The following is a 20,525-nucleotide window of genomic DNA, read 5'->3' on the forward strand; positions in this document are numbered from 1 at the left end:
TTTTTTCTGGTGTTTGAGTTGGTATCAGTGAATAATGCAAGATTTCTTCACTGGTGTTGGAGCCATCACTGTAAAAGTATGTTACTTTTTTAAACAAATATAAAAGAATTATAGAGCTGAGATTATAAAGTGGCTTTTGTGTCAGTAAATCTGAATATTATTTAAAAGCTCAGTTATGTCAGTAACTAAATTCATTAAGTGAAACACCTAATATAAATTAATTACACACGGACTGGTGTTTTCAGCCTTGATTTTCGTTAATTATAATGATTTTCCGCTAACAGCTAATGAAAACATAACATTTAAGATTAAAATATTACATCAGGCCAATAAAAATACTTTAATGCAGAAATGTGGCTTAATGAAAACTATCTTTATTACTTGCTTACAGATTATTTTCAAAAGATACTTTTAATCTAACAATTGAGCCTCATTGGAGGGCATATTCCAATTGACTGAGATTACTACAACAGCGATCTCCATGTGTACAGTCATATTCAATAAAATGTGTTCCAATGAGGATTGTTTGTCAGATTTAATTTTTTTTATTTTTTAATAACTTTTAAGTAGGTATAAAACATACATTTGAAAAAGTACACATTCCGGTAATACATTTATTTTACTGGTCTGATGCAATATTCAAATCTTAAATGTTGTGTTTTCATCAACTGTATGTAGAAAATCCTCATAATTAACAGAAATAATTAATAGTAAGAAAGGCTTGAAAACATCAGTTTGCATGCAGTGTATATACAGGTCCTTCTAAAAAAATTAGCATATTGTGATAAAGTTCATTATTTTCTATAATGTAAAGATGAAAATTTAACATTCATATATTTTAGATTAATTGCACACTAACTGAAATATTTCAGGTCTTTTATTGTCTTAATACGGATGATTTTGGCATACAGCTCATGAAAACCCAAAATTCCTATCTCACAAAATTAGCATATTTCATCTGACCAATAAAAGAAAAGTGTTTTTAATACAAAAAACGTCAACTTTCAAATAATCATGTACAGTTATGCACTCAATACTTGGTCGGGAATCCTTTTGCATAAATGACTGCTTCAATGCGGCGTGGCATGGAGGCAATCAGCCTGTGGCACTGCTGAGGTCTTATGGAGGCCCGGGATGCTTCGATAGCGGCCTTTAGCTCATCCAGAGTGTTGGGTCTTGAGTCTCTCAACGTTCTCTTCACAATATCCCACAGATTCTCTATGGGGTTCAGGTCAGGAGAGTTGGCAGGCCAATTGAGCACAGTGATACCATGGTCAGTAAACCATTTACCAGTGGTTTTGGCACTGTGAGCAGGTGCCAGGTCGTGCTGAAAAATGAAATCTTCATCTCCATAAAGCTTTTCAGCAGATGGAAGCATGAAGTGCTCCAAAATCTCCTGATAGCTAGCTGCATTGACCCTGCCCTTGATAAAACACAGTGAACCAACACCAGCAGCTGACACGGCACCCCAGACCATCACTGACTGTGGGTACTTGACACTGGACTTCTGGCATTTTGGCATTTCCTTCTTCCCAGTCTTCCTCCAGACTCTGGCACCTTGATTTCCGAATGACATGCAAAATTTGCTTTCATCCGAAAAAAGTACTTTGGACCACTGAGCAACAGTCCAGTGCTGCTTCTCTGTAGCCCAGGTCTGGGGAATGCGGCACCTGTAGCCCATTTCCTGCACACGCCTGTGCACGGTGGCTTTGGATGTTTCTACTCCAGACTCAGTCCACTGCTTCCGCAGGTCCCCCAAGATCTGGAATCGGCCCTTCTCCACAATCTTCCTCAGGGTCCGGTCACCTCTTCTCGTTGTGCAGCGTTTTCTGCCACACTTTTTCCTTCCCACAGACTTCCCACTGAGGTGCCTTGATACAGCACTCTGGGAACAGCCTATTCGTTCAGAAATTTCTTTCTGTGTCTTACCCTCTTGCTTGAGGGTGTCAATAGTGGCCTTCTGGACAGCAGTCAGGTCGGCAGTCTTACGCATGATTGGGGTTTTGAGTGATGAACCAGGCTGGAAGTTTTAAAGGCCTCAGGAATCTTTTGCAGGTGTTCAGAGTTAACTCGTTGATTCAGATGATTAGGTTCATAGCTCGTTTAGAGACCCTTTTAATGATATGCTAATTTTGTGAGATAGGAATTTTGGGTTTTCATGAGCTGTATGCCAAAATCATCCGTATTAAGACAATAAAAGACCTGAAATATGTCAGTTAGTGTGCAATGAATCTAAAATATATAAATGTTCAATTTTCATCATGACATTATGGAAAATAATGAACTTTATCACAATATGCTAATATTTTGAGAATGACCTGTAATGTGTTTTACTTAATGAGCTAAGTTACTGAAATAAATGTACTTTTCAACCTTATGTTAATTTATTGAATGGGTCTACCCTTCCGAATGTACATCCTTACATTAAGTCCAAGGTTTCCAAAATGCTGCTGTCAAGGTTTGAGGTTGTGTGGGACCAAAGTGCAAACAAACACTGGTCAGCAGCATGATGAGGTAAAGGTTCTTCTTTTAATGAAAAGGTTTCCAAAAAACTTACATGGGTTGACAACAAGAAGATGCGGATAATCAGCGAGGAACAGCAAGGACATTAACAGGAGGAACCAGCAAGTGACAATGAGAATCAGTAAGTCTTTAAACAGAGGGAAGTACAATGTGGAACCAATGAGAAGGGAGGCAGGTAATCAGATGAATACTGAACAAGTGTGAGGAGCAAGCTGCAGGGAACTGAGGGGGAATGTATCTGAAGAAAACTAATTAACAGGGAAACCAAAACTAGATAACAAAACTCAGGTAACAGATCTAAGGAAACTATTAACAAACATAAAGTATAGGAATGTGGAAAGTCACAACTAACAAAAGTAACCTGAGGACAAGAGGGAATCTAACAGAGAAAAGTAAACAAACATAAAACACAAAGTGACAGACTGCAACTAATGACCTAACAGAAAAGAAATAAATATGAGAGACTGAAACAAAAGAGAACTGAACTGAAATAACAAAACCTGGGAAAAGTAGATCTAAAGGGGAACACAAGAATCTAGGCAGTGATAACTAAACAGAAGTAAACAACTAATCCAGAAGAAACAGAAAAACACCTGACAGAGATCAAAAAATCCAAAATGGCAGTTCTCGACAGCTGTTGACCTTATCAAATTCAATATGTTCCTTAGTACCGAGTTTTCCAATCCTGGTCCTCAAGGCCCACTGTTTTAGATGTTTCTCTGGTTCAGCACACCTGATTTCAATCGATAGCTGACCTGCATTTGGGTAATTAACTTGTTATAACATAAGAAAAGGTTTTGGTGAAAAACATTAGAGGAAGGAATGCTACCTAGACACAAAACAGTAAAAAGAAGAATAAAAATGGGTGAAAAGTTCAAAGCAGGTTGGTAGTTAATTGGCAGTTTATATTTTAAGCTTTGTTTTCTTGCATGGTTTGCCAGTTGTTTCTCTTGTTTTTCACAATATCACAATCAAATTACTGTCTGTCACACCAGATAAGCCCCCTGTGTGCACCATGCAAATGCCACACAGCTGCCATGAAAAAGCAGGAGTATAAATAGACGGCACTTCCTGTGCTCCTTTCAGCCCCCCTCAGTTTCTTTCTGCTTCTATTCTTGGTTTTGTTGCAGCATAATGGTGTCATCAATAGGGTCCAAATAACAGGGGGTGAAATGGGAGGTCTGATCCCTCCCAGTTAAAACATGAAGTAAAAAGAAAAACAGAAACGCATCATAACAAAATTAATGACATTAATGCCCACAATGACTGTATCTAAACTGCTAACCAGCAAATTTGTATACAATGTGTAGTTATTCTGACTAGTTATTATTATCATTAGTGTTGTTTTAACATTGCTGATCGAAAATATATTGCTGTTTTTATTTTTTATTAGTCTCCAGTCTTGGTTCAAGATTTGATTATTTGTTGGATAAAAGTAGTATCAACCTCTCACATGAATACTGTGGTTATCCAGAGACCAATGTGTAGGGGCACATTTTTACAGAACATTGAGTAGGCATGGGTTACTGCCTGCCTTTGTAGAGTGTGTGTAAGAAAGCAGTGTTTTAGTTTTATATCTATAACTTTAAGCTGTTCAATAAAAAAGTATTCCTCTTATGTAACAGTATCCATGGTGGGAAACCCCTGTTTGTGCTGCACAGAGAACACGAGTGATAATTGTACATCGAGTAAAGTGGTCCTTCTAGACTATGGGTTCAGGAAATGTGTGGGGGTTTTTTCCAAGCTGCTTTTAATATTTCTCCTACTGGAAATGAGTGAATTGCCTGTCAAGAAGGTATTATTTGAACCAAAATCGTGTTTGTTACTTCACTTACTGCCACTAGCTAACGGTCTGTGTCATCCAGCAGAGAGAAACTGATGATGCCTGAGTGGTCGGACGTGGAAGAAATGCTAGGCTTTGAGTAAACTTGTCTAACTAATGTTCTCTCCCTCTCAGGAAAGTCAGATGTTTTTATTGAATTGGATCTCGAGGCAGAGTTTCATTTCACTCATCTGATTATGACATTCAAGGTAAGATACTAGTACTTTATTTACCGACCCTACACAAATTAGACTTTGTGCTAAAATACATTTTGTATATTTCCCTTTCAGACTTTTCGCCCTGCAGCCATGCTTATTGAGCGATCAGCGGATTTTGGTCGAACCTGGCAGATCTACCGCTACTTTGGTCATGACTGTGCTGCTTCCTTCCCTGGAGTCTCCACGGGTCCGCTGCGTAACATCAATGATGTAATCTGTGAGTCACGTTATTCTGACATCGAGCCATCTACAGAGGGCGAGGTAAGGCCTAGAGCATCCCTCAGCATCTCTATTCCTGTGGTGCTTATAAAAACATTTACACGTTAAAGCGTAGTCTTAAAGACGTAGTCTTAAAAATGTAACTAAGCTACATTTGACTCAGAACTCAGAATTCAGATCTGAATATAACCACTTTATTCCAGATACAAATCTCTCAAATTTTCATGCTGTCCTTATTGAACAGGCTAGCTCTTAGCAGCAGTATAGGTTGACAACAGCATATAGTTTGGCATTTTATCCATTTCAACACTGTAAATGAAAAGTTTATAAATGTTGATGCATGAGGCAGCCATGTTGGATTTTGAGGTCTAGGTTGGTAAAAAAAAACATCCAACTTCAGGTCAGTTTTTTTTTACATTTGTGGCATTTTCCATTATTTTTTATGAGCTTTTTATTTTAAATAACCCAGATTTTACATAATGTTTGGATGCTTTAGGTATTAATCATTTAATTTTGTTCTGCCTCTGCTGCTGGGAAAAAGCTAATAAAAATGGACCCAGTGTCGGTCTCTCCTCTGTGTAATGAAATCAGCAATTGCTGAGCCGATCTTAAGTTAACGTTCCTTTGTTTGTGGAAAGCCTAACAAATCCGAGCTTTAGAAGGCTAACAGCTCGTCAGATGGCCCCCCTGTTCTATCTTATTCTAGCAATTTAAAACATTTTAAAATTAAAAATGCAAATATCTACGGGACACATTGTTTAGTAGATATTAATCTGTGTACACAAGTTACTATTGTTGAGTTTGTTGATGTCTGGTCAGTCAAATATTGTCCATGTTAATATTCTAAAGTGACATGGGTGGAGACTACCAGCTATATCAATCCAGCTGGAAGAGCACTCATATCTTTGATGCTTTCGCACAAAATCCCCAAATTTACTTCACTCTTAGGAGATTCAGAATATACTGATAAGTAACAGTTGATCTGCAGGATTGAGACACTTGGCAGCCTCAACTAATGTAACTTTGGGATTGTGGGCAAAAGCAGCAACAATCAATTGTCTCTTGAGAGAGTGAAGACCTTTAATATCCGCTAATATCGCGTTATATGCCACAGAGCTGGTTACTATCAGCAAAAATAGTAATGTTCTACAAACATACTGTGAACTGTGTCTGCCTTAGTTAAGGGAACTATTACTAACTTCACAGGACCTCATGTCAAAGATCGCCCACTGATGGCACTGATTGTTTATCTAAAATATTATTACATATTGGATAATTCTTATAATGGGGTGGATTTTTTTCCTCACTCTTATCTCTGGATTCTTCCTTGACCTTGATACTTTGTGTTAAATGCTACTGGTCTTTGACAAACACAGCCTTTTATTTTTCTGTGTGATGCAGCTGTAAATTAAATGAATTTACACCAGCTCATAACACAGCAACTGCTTCCTGTATTTACATCAGGTTTTTCTGCCCCAGACGCATCAGACCAATAAATAGACTGAACGTTCTCAGGTGGTTTGTAGTTCGCTTGGAGTTTTCTCTGTGAAAAGAAACTGAACCATCCGTATAAGTTACAAGTTAAGAAGCTCATCAACTGATTTGCATTAAAGTAAATGAATAATAGGTGTCAAAATGCCCTTAGTTTACCTTGGAACAAAGCCTTATTGTAGCAGAAAATCACCTGGCTCTGTTTCCTTTTAAATGTATATCGAACATATATGTTTATAAACCAAATGAGGTCCAAATGCTGTTGTCCCTGAGAAGTTGTCCATTTTCCTTTCCTTACATTTTGGGCCATTCAACTTTGGAGAGTGGAGAGTGCCAGATTAAAATCTGCTAGTGCAGCAGCATATTTGCAGATAGACGATAAAAACCATGAGCTTATAAATGAGCCCTGAGCATAACAAAGCCTCACCATCTCCTGTGCTCAGATCAAAGTACCATTTATGCTTGTCTGCATATGTGGATTAAAGGGCTCATGGTGCATAACGTAATTCGGCATAAACTGTATTTTTCTGATTTTAGGTCATCTACAGAGTCTTGGATCCAGCCATCAGGATTGAGGACCCATACAGCCCCAACATTCAGAGTAGGTGACACTTTTAAGTTACATTACAGGATAAACTAAAATTACAGGTCCTTCTCAAAATATTAGCATATTGTGATAAAGTTCATTATTTTCCATAATGTCATGATGAAAATTTAACATTCATATATTTTAGATTCATTGCACACTAACTGAAATATTTCATGTCTTTTATTGTCTTAATACGGATGATTTTGGCATACAGCTCATGAAAACCCAAAATTCCTATCTCACAAAATTAGCATATTTCATCCGACCAATAAAAGAAAAGTGTTTTTAATACAAAAAATGTCAACCTTCAAATAATCATGTACAGTTATGCACTCAATACTTGGTCGGGAATCCTTTGGCAGAAATGACTGCTTCAATGCGGCGTGGCATGGAGGCAATCAGCCTGTGGCACTGCTGAGGTCTTATGGAGGCCCGGGATGCTTCGATAGCGGCCTTTAGCTCATCCAGAGTGTTGGGTCTTGAGTCTCTCAACGTTCTCTTCACAATATCCCACAGATTCTCTATGGGGTTCAGGTCAGGAGAGTTGGCAGGCCAATTGAGCACAGTGATACCATGGTCAGTAAACCATTTACCAGTGGTTTTGGCACTGTGAGCAGGTGCCAGGTCGTGCTGAAAAATGAAATCTTCATCTCCATAAAGCTTTTCAGCAGATGGAAGCATGAAGTGCTCCAAAATCTCCTGATAGCTAGCTGCATTGACCCTGCCCTTGATAAAACACAGTGGACCAACACCAGCAGCTGACACGGCACCCCAGACCATCACTGACTGTGGGTACTTGACACTGGACTTCTGGCATTTTGGCATTTCCTTCTCCCCAGTCTTCCTCCAGACTCTGGCACCTTGATTTCCGAATGACATGCAGAATTTGCTTTCATCCGAAAAAAGTACTTTGGACCACTGAGCAACAGTCCAGTGCTGCTTCTCTGTAGCCCAGGTCAGGCGTTTCTGCCGCCGTTTCTGGTTCAAAAGTGGCTTGACCTGGGGAATGCGGCACCTGTAGCCCATTTCCTGCACACGCCTGTGCACGGTGGCTCTGGATGTTTCTACTCCAGACTCAGTCCACTGCTTCCGCAGGTCCCCCAAGGTCTGGAATCGGCCCTTCTCCACAATCTTCCTCAGGGTCCGGTCACCTCTTCTTGTTGTGCAGCGTTTTCTGCCACACTTTTTCCTTCCCACTGAGGTGCCTTGATACAGCACTCTGGGAACAGCCTATTCGTTCAGAAATTTCTTTCTGTGTCTTACCCTCTTGCTTGAGGGTGTCAATAGTGGCCTTCTGGACAGCAGTCAGGTCAGCAGTCTTTCCCATGATTGGGGTTTTGAGTGATGAACCAGGCTGGGAGTTTTAAAGGCCTCAGGAATCTTTTGCAGGTGTTTAGAGTTAACTCGTTGATTCAGATGATTAGGTTCATAGCTCGTTTAGAGACCCTTTTAATGATATGCTAATTTTGTGAGATAGGAATTTTGGGTTTTCATGAGCTGTATGCCAAAATCATCCGTATTAAGACAATAAAAGACCTGAAATATTTCAGTTAGTGTGCAATGAATCTAAAATATATGAATGTTAAATTTTCATCATGACATTATGGAAAATAATGAACTTTATCACAATATGCTAATATTTTGAGAAGGACCTGTATAGCCCTGCAATGGACTGGCAACCTGTCCAGGGTGTACTCTGCCTCCTGACCATAGACTGCTGGAGATGGGCACCAGCTTCCCCGCGACCCACTATGGAAGAAGCAGTAGAAAATGACTGACTGATGACTGACTAAAATTGTTGTTTTTGACCCTGACATTTTCATTTGTGATAAATATTAGAAATGAAAAAGTTACTTTATATGAAACTCTTAAGACTATTTTAAACCATTGTGGACAACCAATGTTTGGGGTTGTAAAACATTTAAAGAAACAAAATATGTTGACACCTAAAATGAATAAAGGTTTAAAGGAAGGAGAGCAGCCCTGTAGAAAAACCAACCTGAAGAATTTTCTTTGTGTTTCCATTTGTCACCATAAATCAAACTTCAGCCAGGACAATTAGCTCCTGTCATCCAGCTGTGACATGTTACAGATAGAAAGCCAATCTCTCTGGGGTGTGAAACTTGGTCCTGCTGTGTAGAAAACATGGTGAGATGGGGAGAGCAGCTGTTTCTCTCCCACACAGCCCATGCTGTCCTAGCCCTCATGTTTAAACTGGCAGGACATGTGAGCTGTTCCCAGAAACCCCAGCTTTGTTTCCAGCACAGCAGCAGACCTTGTCATGCTCTGTTGTGAAATATCTCATTGGAAGTGGCACACAGGAAGTACTCTTAACCCCTTCATTTCAAATTAATCCATATTTATGGACATGTGTCTTTTAGTGCAGTCCATTTTGTCGTGTTCTCCTTGGACAGCATTCCTTCCTAAACTAGTCAAGTTTGCTCGATGATTATATTATTAGGCCTACTCATTGAGTGCACTAACATTTCATTGTTATTGAAATAAAAGAATTGTGTCAAAAACTCCAAAAGTAGATTACAAAATCATTGTGTTTAAAGCTGCAGTAGATCATTTTTGCATTCAAAAACAGTGTAATATTGGACAATGAAACTGAAACACCTGTCATTTTAGTGTGGGAGGTTTCATGGCTAAATTGGACCAGCCTGGTAGCCAGTCTTCATTGATTGCACATTGCACCAGTAAGAGCAGAGTGTGAAGGTTCAATTAGCAGGGTAAGAGCACAGTTTTGCTCAAAATATTGAAATGCACACAATATTATGGGTGACATACCAGAGTTCAAAAGAGGACAAATTGTTGGTGCACGTCTTGCTGGCGCATCTGTGACCAAGAAAGCAAGTCTTTGTGATGTATCAAGAGCCACGGTATCCAGGGTAATGTCAGCATACCACCAAGAAGGACGAACCACATCCAACAGGATTAACTGTGGACGCAAGAGGAAGCTGTCTGAAAGGGATGTTCGGGTGCTAACCCGGATTGTATCCAAAAAACATAAAACCACAGCTGCCCAAATCACGGCAGAATTAAATGTGCACCTCAACTTTCCTGTTTCGTTGGTTTCAATGATTCAAGGAGCTCAAATCTTGAGCTGTGGACAATGTGAAACATGTATTGTTCTCTGATGAGTCCACCTTTACTGTTTTCCCCACATCTGGGAGAGTTAAGGTGTGGAGAAGACCCAAAGAAGCGTACCACCCAGACTGTTGCATGCCCAGAGTGAAGCATGGGGGTGGATCATTGATGGTTTGGGCTGCCATATCATGGCATTCCCTTGGCCCAATACTTGTGCTAGATGGGCGCATCACTGCCAAGGACTACCGAACCATTCTTGAGGACCATGTGCATCCAATGGTTCAAACATTGTATCCTGAAGGCGGTGCCGTGTATCAGGATGACAATGCACCAATACACACAGCAAAACTGGTGAAAGATTGGTTTGATGAACATGAAAGTGAAGTTGAACATCTCCCATGGCCTGCACAGTCACCAGATCTAAATATTGAGCCACTTTGGGGTGTTTTGGAGGAGTGAGTCAGGAAATGTTTTCCTCCACCAGTATCACGTAGTGACCTGGCCACAATCCTGCAAGAAGAATGGCTTAAAATCCCTCTGACCACTGTGCAGGACTTGTATATGTCATTCCCAAGATGAATTGACGCTGTATTGGCCGCAAAAGGAGGCCCTACACCATACTAATAAATTATTTTGGTCTAAAACCTGGTGTTTCAGTTTCATTGTCCAACCCCTGTATATGCTTCTCTAGCAGGAGAGGATGAAGAACAAGATGATTCTGTGCATGGCTAAGTACTCCTAGGCTAAGGAGTCTAGTTTGTATTTTCTCCAACATAGTTCAACCTTTGTAATCAGTTAACATGAACTTGTTCATCTCGTGTTGGAGGTTTAATAGAATTACAGTCAGGACAAAATGAGACAGATGTTGGAAAAGACATCCATAACACAAATTCAACAGTGTTGTGGTTTCTGACACAGAAGAATGTCCTCAGTCATTGTTTTTAATTATCTTGACAACCTTTCCAGACATATACAACATAATGTTTTTAAAAATATTACCAAAACCCCCATTTCTATGTGAATGGGAGGTGTGCAGGCGCAGCAGAAACTGTTCTGTTAAATGTTCATGTTAATATAGACATATATAATAAAGACAAGGCCTTAGATTGTCTACATTAGAATGTGATCTTTTTCCATTTCACTTTCTCATCAGGATTCAGTTAATGCATTATCTGGTCTTCAATAATCTCACATCTTGTTCCTGCTGACAATGCTTATATTGCTTGCTGAAGTATGAGGCTAACCTTGGCATGTTTATGCTTACTCTTTATATGACCTTTTGATAATTTGGCTCTAAAACATATTTCACTTCTGTTTTAGTTACTTATGTATTAACACAACTCTGTGCTTCTGCTTAAAACACTCAAAAACTCTTTGCCTTAAACAACCAAAAGTTTGTAGAGCAGTGTTTAAGGTGCACTCTGTTCCCTGGACAGCTGGAAATATTGTAGCCATATAATCTGAGCAAAGTGTACTGAGCAGGTCACTTGCCACAGACAGACAGGAAGGTACAACAGCCTGTACAGTCTCTACTTCAGTATGAACATGATTATTAAAGGTGATCAGATTTCTTAGGATAAGATTTTTTATATCAATAATTATTTTGGACAGCCAATAATGTAGTCTTAAAAGCCATAGGCATGAAACAAAGTGAATAAATCACAAAGATCAACGTAGTGTAATCTCCTCATAAAGTTGAAAGGAACTTTACTGGTAAAGGATATTTTTCTGAGATGCTAAATATCATCATGGTAAGAGGTAGATCAAGCATGTAATGGTACATATCCAATGTCTCAACACACAGCTACTGTACAGTGTATCAGTGTCAGTTTCAGCCCTTAGACGGTGGAAAGCTGCTATCTGGCTGCTGCTTAAGTGAGAAACTGGGTTTGGATGACTGTTTTTTAGATCTTCCCAGACAACACCAAGAGGAACAGTACGTTACTGTTTTAGGAGCCACAGGGATTTGCTCGTCTGTCAGAGGCAGACGGTGTAACTAATGCCCCTTTCCCACTAGTCCCTACTCAGCGCGGTTTGGTATGGCTCTGCTCATTATTTAGGCTTTTTCATTAGTAACGTTTACATAGAAGTATTTTAGTACCTTTTTGCTTGTGGGTTCCTTGTGAGCAACCGTAGATAGAGACAGAGATTAGACAGCTAATGACAGTGCTGCAACTCTCATGAAGTAAAAAAGTTATTCAAAATAAAGGTCTTGCTTGCCAGAGATCAACATTACCAAGGGCCGAGTTGATGATCACCTCCACCTTGGCCGTTGATGAGGTCCAACTCAGTGATTTAAGGTTGGCGAGCTCCACGCAGCGCTTGACCTACCCGCACCTGTGGAAAGGTGCTGCAGGTGCAGGTGGACCTCTGGAGACCCTTAATTTAGGCCATAAGACCAACTGTTTCTCCCTGTCTCCTTGGAGGCTTTCCACATTGAATGCAGAAAGGTGTGCGATGCAGGTAGGCTGGTATTTCAGTAAGGTTAGTTGTAGTTAAAGGTGGTGAGTTGTTGGCATTGTCCTTCAGTTTCCACCTAAAAAAAAAAGACATATTTATGTACCCTATGCATCATCTACTGAGCTCGACATTAACCCATGTCCAGCTGGTTGTTCTAACTGTTTTACACAGAATATTCAATATAAACATGAAACTTGCTTATGGAAATTGATTCCCTGCTGTTTTATAAATGTTTTACGATAGTTGAAAAGGTTTATGTCCCAGCATTGTGTTCATGATGTCCTCGTCTCTCTCTCCTCACATCCTATTATTTGTCCATTGTTGACAAACCAAATTAAGACATCAAAATGGTGGCTAAAAAGACACACGATAAGTCATGTGACCTATATTTATGGAGCCAACCTACGCTGAGAACGCAGCATCGATCGGTCACTGATTGGGTAGAGCTGTCTAAAGTTTTCCTGGTTTAGGTCAGTTAGCATTGCCAGGATTATTTGTATTTGCTAAATGCCAGAAAAATTTGTGAGGAAGATTTTGTTTTTTTCTTTCTTCAAATTTTGACGTTTACATGCATTTCTGCAGCATTTGGTAGAATTCCCAGTAAAAATTTGTAGGACTTGGATAACATGTTAGTATCCTCCCATATGCTTCTTACAGTGGTTTATCATAATTTTGACCCATTCCTACTGACAGAGGTGGTGTAACTACATCGGATTTGTAGGCAGTCTTGCTTGAAACTTTTCAAATAGAAATAACTTTGGTATTACTAAAACAAGAGCATTTAAAGCTGATTTAATGTTTAATGTCAAGTAAAATGCTGTGTTTCTATACATAGTATTGAAATATCTGCCTTTAATGCATTTATTAATACTTTAAAATACATGTATCTTCTGCTTTTGCCGTGAGACAGTAGGTTCCTGGGAAGCAGGGTGGTGTCAGAAATAACATGACAGTCAGATCTATGATCATGTAACTGTTAAGAATGGGTTTTCTGATCAGACAGCTGGACTGTAACAGCAAAGGATGTTTCACTCCCTTCCCTCCCTCACTCATAGATTTAAAGAGCATAAATACAAGATAAACCTGATATTTCTGGCTTACCCTCTTCAAAACGACAAAGAGCAGATTGTTGAATAAGTGGGCTAAACGCAGCATTCATTTACTGTCAGTAACTTTGGGGTTTCCATCTTTCCAGAAATGGCTCTAAAATGGAACAACATGCATTTGGATACTTTCATCTGATTTGAAGACATTTAGTTACAGTTTTGGGTGTATGTTAAAAAGGTTTTATTCTTCAGTGGGTTTTAAAAAAAACTGAATACCCCTGTCACACTATTGCTTATTTGTCTTGAATTTTAATGGTTGCATGAAATTCACAGCTTTAAGTTATTAGCAGTCAAAACATCACTATTTGGAGAAGCCATATAAAGCACATGTATGCACTAATGCTACAGAATTGACTGTAAAGCGCTACTGAAATGCTGTAGTAATGACCTAGTATTACCCTTACTGTATTTCATGCTGCACTATGAAGATGCACTGATGAAGATTCTCCATCTCAGGTTGATGATTTATTTGAGTGGCCATTCTTCTTTATTTTGAGATTATTTGGGATAATAATTATGTAAGCTCATAGTAAGTGAATAGATAGAGGCATTATCATTATGTAAGGAAAAAAGGCATAGCTGCAAACGTTAATTAGTTTTACTAAAATTACTACAACACATGTATTTTGATAAAAATGCTTCATCATGCATTGACCACACTTCTACAGCTCCAAGTATTACTAAGAGTCTTAGAGTGATTCTAATGTTATAATTGTCTCATAACTTTTTTGACTTTAAATTCATTATTTCCATCAGACCAACTGAAGATCACTAACTTGAGACTGAACTTCACCAAACTTCACACACTTGGAGACAACCTGCTGGACCCCAGAGCTGAAATCAAAGAGAAATACTACTACGCCATATATGAACTTGTTGTACGTGGAAACTGTTTTTGCTATGGCCACGCCTCAGAGTGTGCACCCATTGAAGGCATCAGGGATGACATAGAAGGAATGGTAAGTGCTGAGGTTTAATATGCAAACACTTCCAACCGTTTATGACTGACCACTCTTTTCCATCCATATTGAGTGGATTCGCGTCCTCTCCTGTCCGTCTCAATTCTTTTAAGGTTCATGGCAGATGTGTATGTAACCATAACACAAAAGGTTTGAACTGTGAGCAGTGTGGTGACTTCTACAATGACCTGCCTTGGAGGCCAGCTGAGGGCCGCAACACACACGCTTGCAAGAGTTAGTCCAACTAAATCTTGGTCCCTACTGTAACTATAAATGATAGTGTCTGACAAACTGATGTTTTTTTTTTTTTACATTTAATGAAATGTTCCAGAAGATTTCTGGAGCTACAGATGGTTTTGTCTGAATAAAAATGTCTTTACTTTCAGAGTGTGATTGCAATGACCATTCAAATAAGTGCCACTTTGACATGGCGGTCTATTTGGCCATGGGAAACACCAGTGGAGGAGTGTGCGATGACTGTCAGCACAACACAATGGGCCGTAACTGTGAGATCTGCAAACCGTTCTACTACAAAGATCCCACAAAGCACATAAGGGACCCCCGGGTTTGCATAGGTGAGTGTTTGGATGGTAACAACTGTGTGACTTTATCAAATGGTAAATGGACTGAACTTATATAGCGCTTTTCAAGTCATACAGACTGCTCAAAGCACTTTACACTAGAGCCACATTCACCCAATTGCAATCCCTAGCACTCACACATTCATACACCGATACGCAGATCGGTAGGCAACTTGAGGTTAAGTGCCTTGCCCAGGGGCACATCGACAGGAGGAAGCTGGAATCGAACCCACAACCTTCTGATTGCAAGACGACTACCCTTCCTACTGAGCCACAGTCGACATTCAACACAAATGTTAAGATGTCATAATGCTTACTGCCGACCTGACCTACATGTAGAGACACCGTACAGTTCTCTTAGATTAGGTTTATTATGTCTCAAGCTCAGGAGGATGAGAAAAGGGAGATCTGGGGCTGCAGGGGGAAAAATCTGGACCTCAGAATGACACCTGACAATGATGTGCGACTTACTGGTGAGAACGGGGCGATCCGCCAGGGAGGGGCGCAGAGTCTGGAGTATGTGTGACACAGCCTGCCTACAGTCCACAGCGGCTGGAATGGTGGCACAGAACGGATGGCGCTGGGAGGGTGGACAGGGTTCGCTAGGCAGGGAGGTCTCTCCAGAGGGTTCGCCAGCTGGTTTGATCCAAGATCCAAGGGGGCGTTCCGACAGAGTCTCAGTGGTTCTGGTTTGATCCGGTCCGGTCTAAGAGTCAGCACCTGAAAGCTGCAGGACAAGAAGTAATTAGTATGATGGTGCAGAAAAATCAAGTCTTTTATCTCAGCAATCATCAAATAATCAGACTGGCCAGGAAGCTGTACCGCAAGGGCAAACGTTCAGGCAACGAAGCGCTGGCAACACATCCTCTTTATACTGCCCAGCTGAATGCTCAATGAGCCACACCTGTCCCTCTCCAGCTCCTCCAGGCAGCTGCACCTGGTGGTGAAGAAGAATTAGCAGCAGGTAGATCACAGCTCCAGATTCTGACATAAGATAACACCTGTGTTGATGTAGGTCTATAAAGAGGTATCATTGAATATGAAAATTAGTCATGTTACCTGTAAGACTGTAAACATGAAAACAGCTTGTCTTTCTTTAAATAAGAATGATTAAAAAACCTGTCTGTGGCCCTTGTACTCTTGATAGATGTAACAAAAATCAAACTTAAATCAATTTTTCTAAAACATTTTTATGATAGCATCATGTAGATATTGTTCAAAATCTATCATTAACAAGCCTATCAGTGAGGAGCATTGGAAAATATTTTTTCATGTACAGATGTGCCTCAAAATTGTGATTAGCACATCAGGTTTTGTTAAGCTTTGATCTGTCAATACCAATTTCAGCTGATTCAGATTTCTCTATAGAATCTATAAAATATAAGAGCAGCATTCAACATATTTTTCCAGCCATCCTGCCACAAGAGGCTATTATTTCTTTATTATTGAGGAGCAGAGCTGAACTCACAACGGATGTGAGAGAGCTGTCACTCTAAACCGTCTAGAGTTTAAAATATTTTAAAACAGACTTGATTACTACAGAGCTCACTAGCATCCCTAGCATTACTAAAACCCAACTCTGAGATTGCCAAGTTTCTAAGTCCAGCATGTTCTATAATCGACACAGGTTCAAAGCTCAAAATGAGAACACCTTTGCTGTTCTTCATTGACCCTAGATAGATGATGCATTATGTTAACAAATCTTCAGATTGTTTACTTCTCTTCATTTATTAAATTAAATTAAATCATCTTTATTGGTCATTGCACATGTACATTACAATGAAATTTGTCCTCTGCATTTAACCCATCCATTATAGGGAGCAGTGGGCTGCCATTATGCGGCGCCCGGGGAGCATTCTGGGGCTAAGGGTCTTGCTCAAGGACCCAGAGTGGCAGTCTGTGGGATACGAACCCGGCCCCTTGTGTCCCCTCCGGAATGCAATTCTCCTGTTCTAACCACTAGGCCACCACTCCCCCCCTTTTTTCTTTTCTTTTTTTAAATAAAAATCTGGTCTGATTTATATGTGATTTTATATTCAACAACCCTGCAAGTTTGTTTCTCAGTTTACATAAACAAAAAATCTTAACTGTTTTTTTAATCATTTGTCAAAATCTGCACTGGCATAAATAACAGATAAAAACATTTTATTTTAGATAATATCTGTATCTTATGACCCTCGGAGAGAAAGTCAGAGATGACACGGTGCCTAAAAAAGCTGCTGTTGCAGTTTCCCACCTCTGTGCCACCTGGAAGCCGAGGTCTAGACTCGCTTTGTGGCTAGAACCCCAGTGGTGGGTACAAGGAGAACTGGGTGTAAACGTTGTGAACTGATCTTAGAACTCTGTGTTCTAAGATCAGTTCAAGATGTTTAGTTTAAGAACAACTTTGTTCGAAGTTTACTGAAAATATTAATTCCACTGGTTAATGTGCTCATTCAAATGTACAAGAGAGGGAATAGATGAGTAGTTTTTCTCAAACAGTAGTTTGTGTTTTTCTGCTTACAGACAAATTAAATCTGATAAATAATAATTATCCAGGGATAGTCCTGCATTAAAACTTGCTGTCTACATGTTTGTCCCCCCCGCCAGGTTGTGATTGTGACCCAGATGGTTCAGAGAATGGAGGGTTGTGTGACGGCCACAGCGACCCGTCGCTCAGCATGGTGGGAGGTCAGTGCCGCTGCAAGGCTAACGTTGAGGGGCCGCGCTGTGACAAGTGTAAGACAGGCTACTTTGGCCTGAGTGCCGACAACCCTGTGGGGTGCCAACGTGAGTCCAGTCTAAGTTTTGTCATGTTCAACGTTGCAGAAATCCTCCAACAATCAGCAGTTCCCATTTTGCTTTGTTATTGTAGTGTTTGTGTAGGTAAAAAATGCTAACTGAGTTTACAAGTAATATAAAAAAATGGGTAACTAGTGATATATGTAGGGCTTTTTCACCTCTTCCTTTTTTTCTTTAACCTCCAGCTTGTCGATGTGACCACAGAGGAACTGTGTTGGGTAGCTCCATGTGTGACGCATTCAGTGGCGACTGCTTCTGCAAGCGACTTGTCATAGGACGCAGCTGTGACCAGTGTCTGGTAAGATTACACAAAGGACTATTTCAGGTCCTGCTTTAATGATCAATAAAGATTCTACTGGATAGATTTTGTGTTGTCCATATTCAGCCTCTCTGCAGAGCATGCTCTCTGCTGAAAAGAGGCCTATTGAAAATTTAGCTATCAATAATATAACTAATATACTGTATATTTAGATAAATGCTTCCATTTGTGTGTGAGTCTATATATCTTTAATAAACAATATATGTCTGCTACCTTTATTATTAATAGTTTTTAGGTGGGGTAGACTGAATGGTTGTAAACTAGAGAAGAGAAAAATGTGCGATTGAGTTTAGTTGGTGTTGAAAACAAGTATTTAAGTTAGCTTCATAAATGCAGCTCATTTACAGTAACTTTAAAAATCATTCATACCCCCATTTCCACATTTTGTCATGTTAAAACCACAAACTTTAGTTTGGATTAAAGGTGCTCTGGTCAGATGACTGCACTGAAATCACTAACATTGCACGTCACCCCAAACACACCATCCCCATAGTGGAACATGGTAGTGGCAGCAACATGCTGTTGGGATGCTTATCACCTGAGTTAACCTTTACCTTCCAGTAGGACAGTAACCCTAAACATGGAGCCTGAGCTACAATGGAATAGGTTTAGACCGAAGCATATTCACATGTTAAAATGTCTCAGTCCAGTACAGATGCTTCAAGTCTGACTGAGTTTGTGCTATTTTACAATGAAGAATGAACAAAAGATGTGCAAAGCTGGTGGTGACATAATCCTAAAGACTTGCAGCTGTAATTGTAGTGAAATGAGTTTTATTGTTTAAATAAAATGTAAAAATCTTGTATCTTTTTCTTCCACTTCATAAAATCCCAGAGAGAAATGTGTTGATGTTTGTGGCTGTGGCGAGAAAAAATGTGAAAAAGTTCAAGGGTATGAATACTTTTTGATTACACTGTAGCAATCTTGTAGACAAATAAACTGAACTTGACTGCATTGTTTGATAATAGGATCAATTGGAATGCATGTACTTGACTTGGAATCTCTGTACGATTAGACTGAATTTTTGTTCCTTGAGACAACATTTGTAGTTTATTAGCACTATGTAAATAAACTGAATTGAATAGATCTTTTTTTCCTCAACCTGTCTGCCTAGCAGCACCAGGTGTTAAATAGTCATGAGCCTCCTGTTATAATTTAACCGCTTGTCCTGAACCTACTCAGCCAGGAATAGTAGGGGCAGGAATCCAGGCTCCTGCCTGGGCCGTGGATCTAAATTTAGCCAAGGGATTTAAGGTTGTCCGGCTGGTGTAAGTTACAGCGGCCCTAAAATGGTCGGGCCTTGATGTGTTCTGAATATGGATCATGTTGATAAGCCTGTAATGCTTAACTCCAGAAACAAAATGAACTTGGAAAAGGAAAATAAATACATAACTTATTACCACTGTAGGTAATTAGAAATCACTTAAAAATACCTGTCTTAGCAGGGTGTATAATTTATTTACCAATTATTTATCTTTGGACTCATTTACAGTACTTTCCCACAGGTTTGAACTGAGCATATGCAAAAGAATATGAGCAGGGGACTACAAAAGCGTTAGACAAAAAGTTATAAAAATCTGTACACCACAAAAATTCAAGTTTGCATATTGTGAACTCCGCTTGTTTTCAAAGAAAGAAAATCTAGCATTGTCCTGCCATAGAGTTGGATTATAATGATGGCTATATACCATAAGGGAAGTCCTGTTGGACTACAGGGCTGGATATAGTATGCATACCTCAAGTATTTATGGTAACCTCCTGTTGTTGTTTCCTCTGTCTGAAAGTGTTACTGCAGAGAAAGTGTTTCGGGTGTTCAAACTGTTTCTTCTTTTTGTGTTGCCTCTCTCTATCAACCTGTAACCTAGCCGGAACACTGGGGGCTGAGCCACGACCTAAACGGCTGCAGAGGCTGTGAGTGTGATATCGGAGGCGCGCTCGACAACCAGTGAGTGGTGTCATAACTTCACACAGGAGTCGGTAAACTTGACAGCTTCATGCAGGTTGTGGACATCTTTCATAGATGTTTTTATTTCCAAGGTACAATAATTAAACTTGATATTATGGTCAGTCAGTCAGTCATTTTCTACTGCTTATTCCATAGTGGGTTGCGGGGGAGCTGGTGCCTATCTCCAGCAGTCTATGGGCGAGAGGCAGGGTACACCCTGGACAGGTCGCCAGTCCATTGCAGGGCAACACACAAACAACCACACACACACTCATTCATACACCTAAGGGCAATTTAGAGTTACCAATTAACCTAACAGGCATGTCTTTGGACTGTGGGAGGAAGCCGGAGTACCCGGTGAAAACCCACGCATGCACGGGGAGAGCATGCATCTCCATGCAGAAAGACCCCAGGCCGGTAAT

At 39.9% G+C, this 20,525-nt stretch overlaps 1 protein-coding gene and 1 long non-coding RNA gene across 2 annotated transcripts in view; one reads left to right on the forward strand and one right to left on the reverse strand.

Annotated features, from left to right (window-relative positions):
- The window catches only part of lamb2 (laminin, beta 2 (laminin S)), an 88,068-nt gene that overhangs the window by 33,164 nt on the left and 34,379 nt on the right, over positions 1-20,525 (forward strand). The window contains exons 5-13 of the mRNA XM_047369530.1: positions 4,481-4,554; positions 4,636-4,824; positions 6,811-6,874; positions 14,275-14,477; positions 14,591-14,711; positions 14,864-15,052; positions 17,648-17,827; positions 18,025-18,137; positions 20,024-20,103. Of these exons, the coding sequence (XP_047225486.1) occupies positions 4,481-4,554; positions 4,636-4,824; positions 6,811-6,874; positions 14,275-14,477; positions 14,591-14,711; positions 14,864-15,052; positions 17,648-17,827; positions 18,025-18,137; positions 20,024-20,103 (1,213 nt within the window). The remainder of the gene's footprint in view (positions 1-4,480; positions 4,555-4,635; positions 4,825-6,810; positions 6,875-14,274; positions 14,478-14,590; positions 14,712-14,863; positions 15,053-17,647; positions 17,828-18,024; positions 18,138-20,023; positions 20,104-20,525) is intronic.
- On the reverse strand, positions 10,880-15,855 carry LOC124870706. The gene is made up of 2 exons (XR_007038869.1): positions 15,530-15,855; positions 10,880-12,488 (listed from the first exon to the last, which is right to left on the reverse strand). It is a non-coding gene; the product is annotated as an uncharacterized LOC124870706 (long non-coding RNA).

This window comes from Girardinichthys multiradiatus, chromosome 1 (assembly GCF_021462225.1).
Source record: "Girardinichthys multiradiatus isolate DD_20200921_A chromosome 1, DD_fGirMul_XY1, whole genome shotgun sequence".
Classification (NCBI taxonomy): domain Eukaryota; kingdom Metazoa; phylum Chordata; class Actinopteri; order Cyprinodontiformes; family Goodeidae; genus Girardinichthys; species Girardinichthys multiradiatus.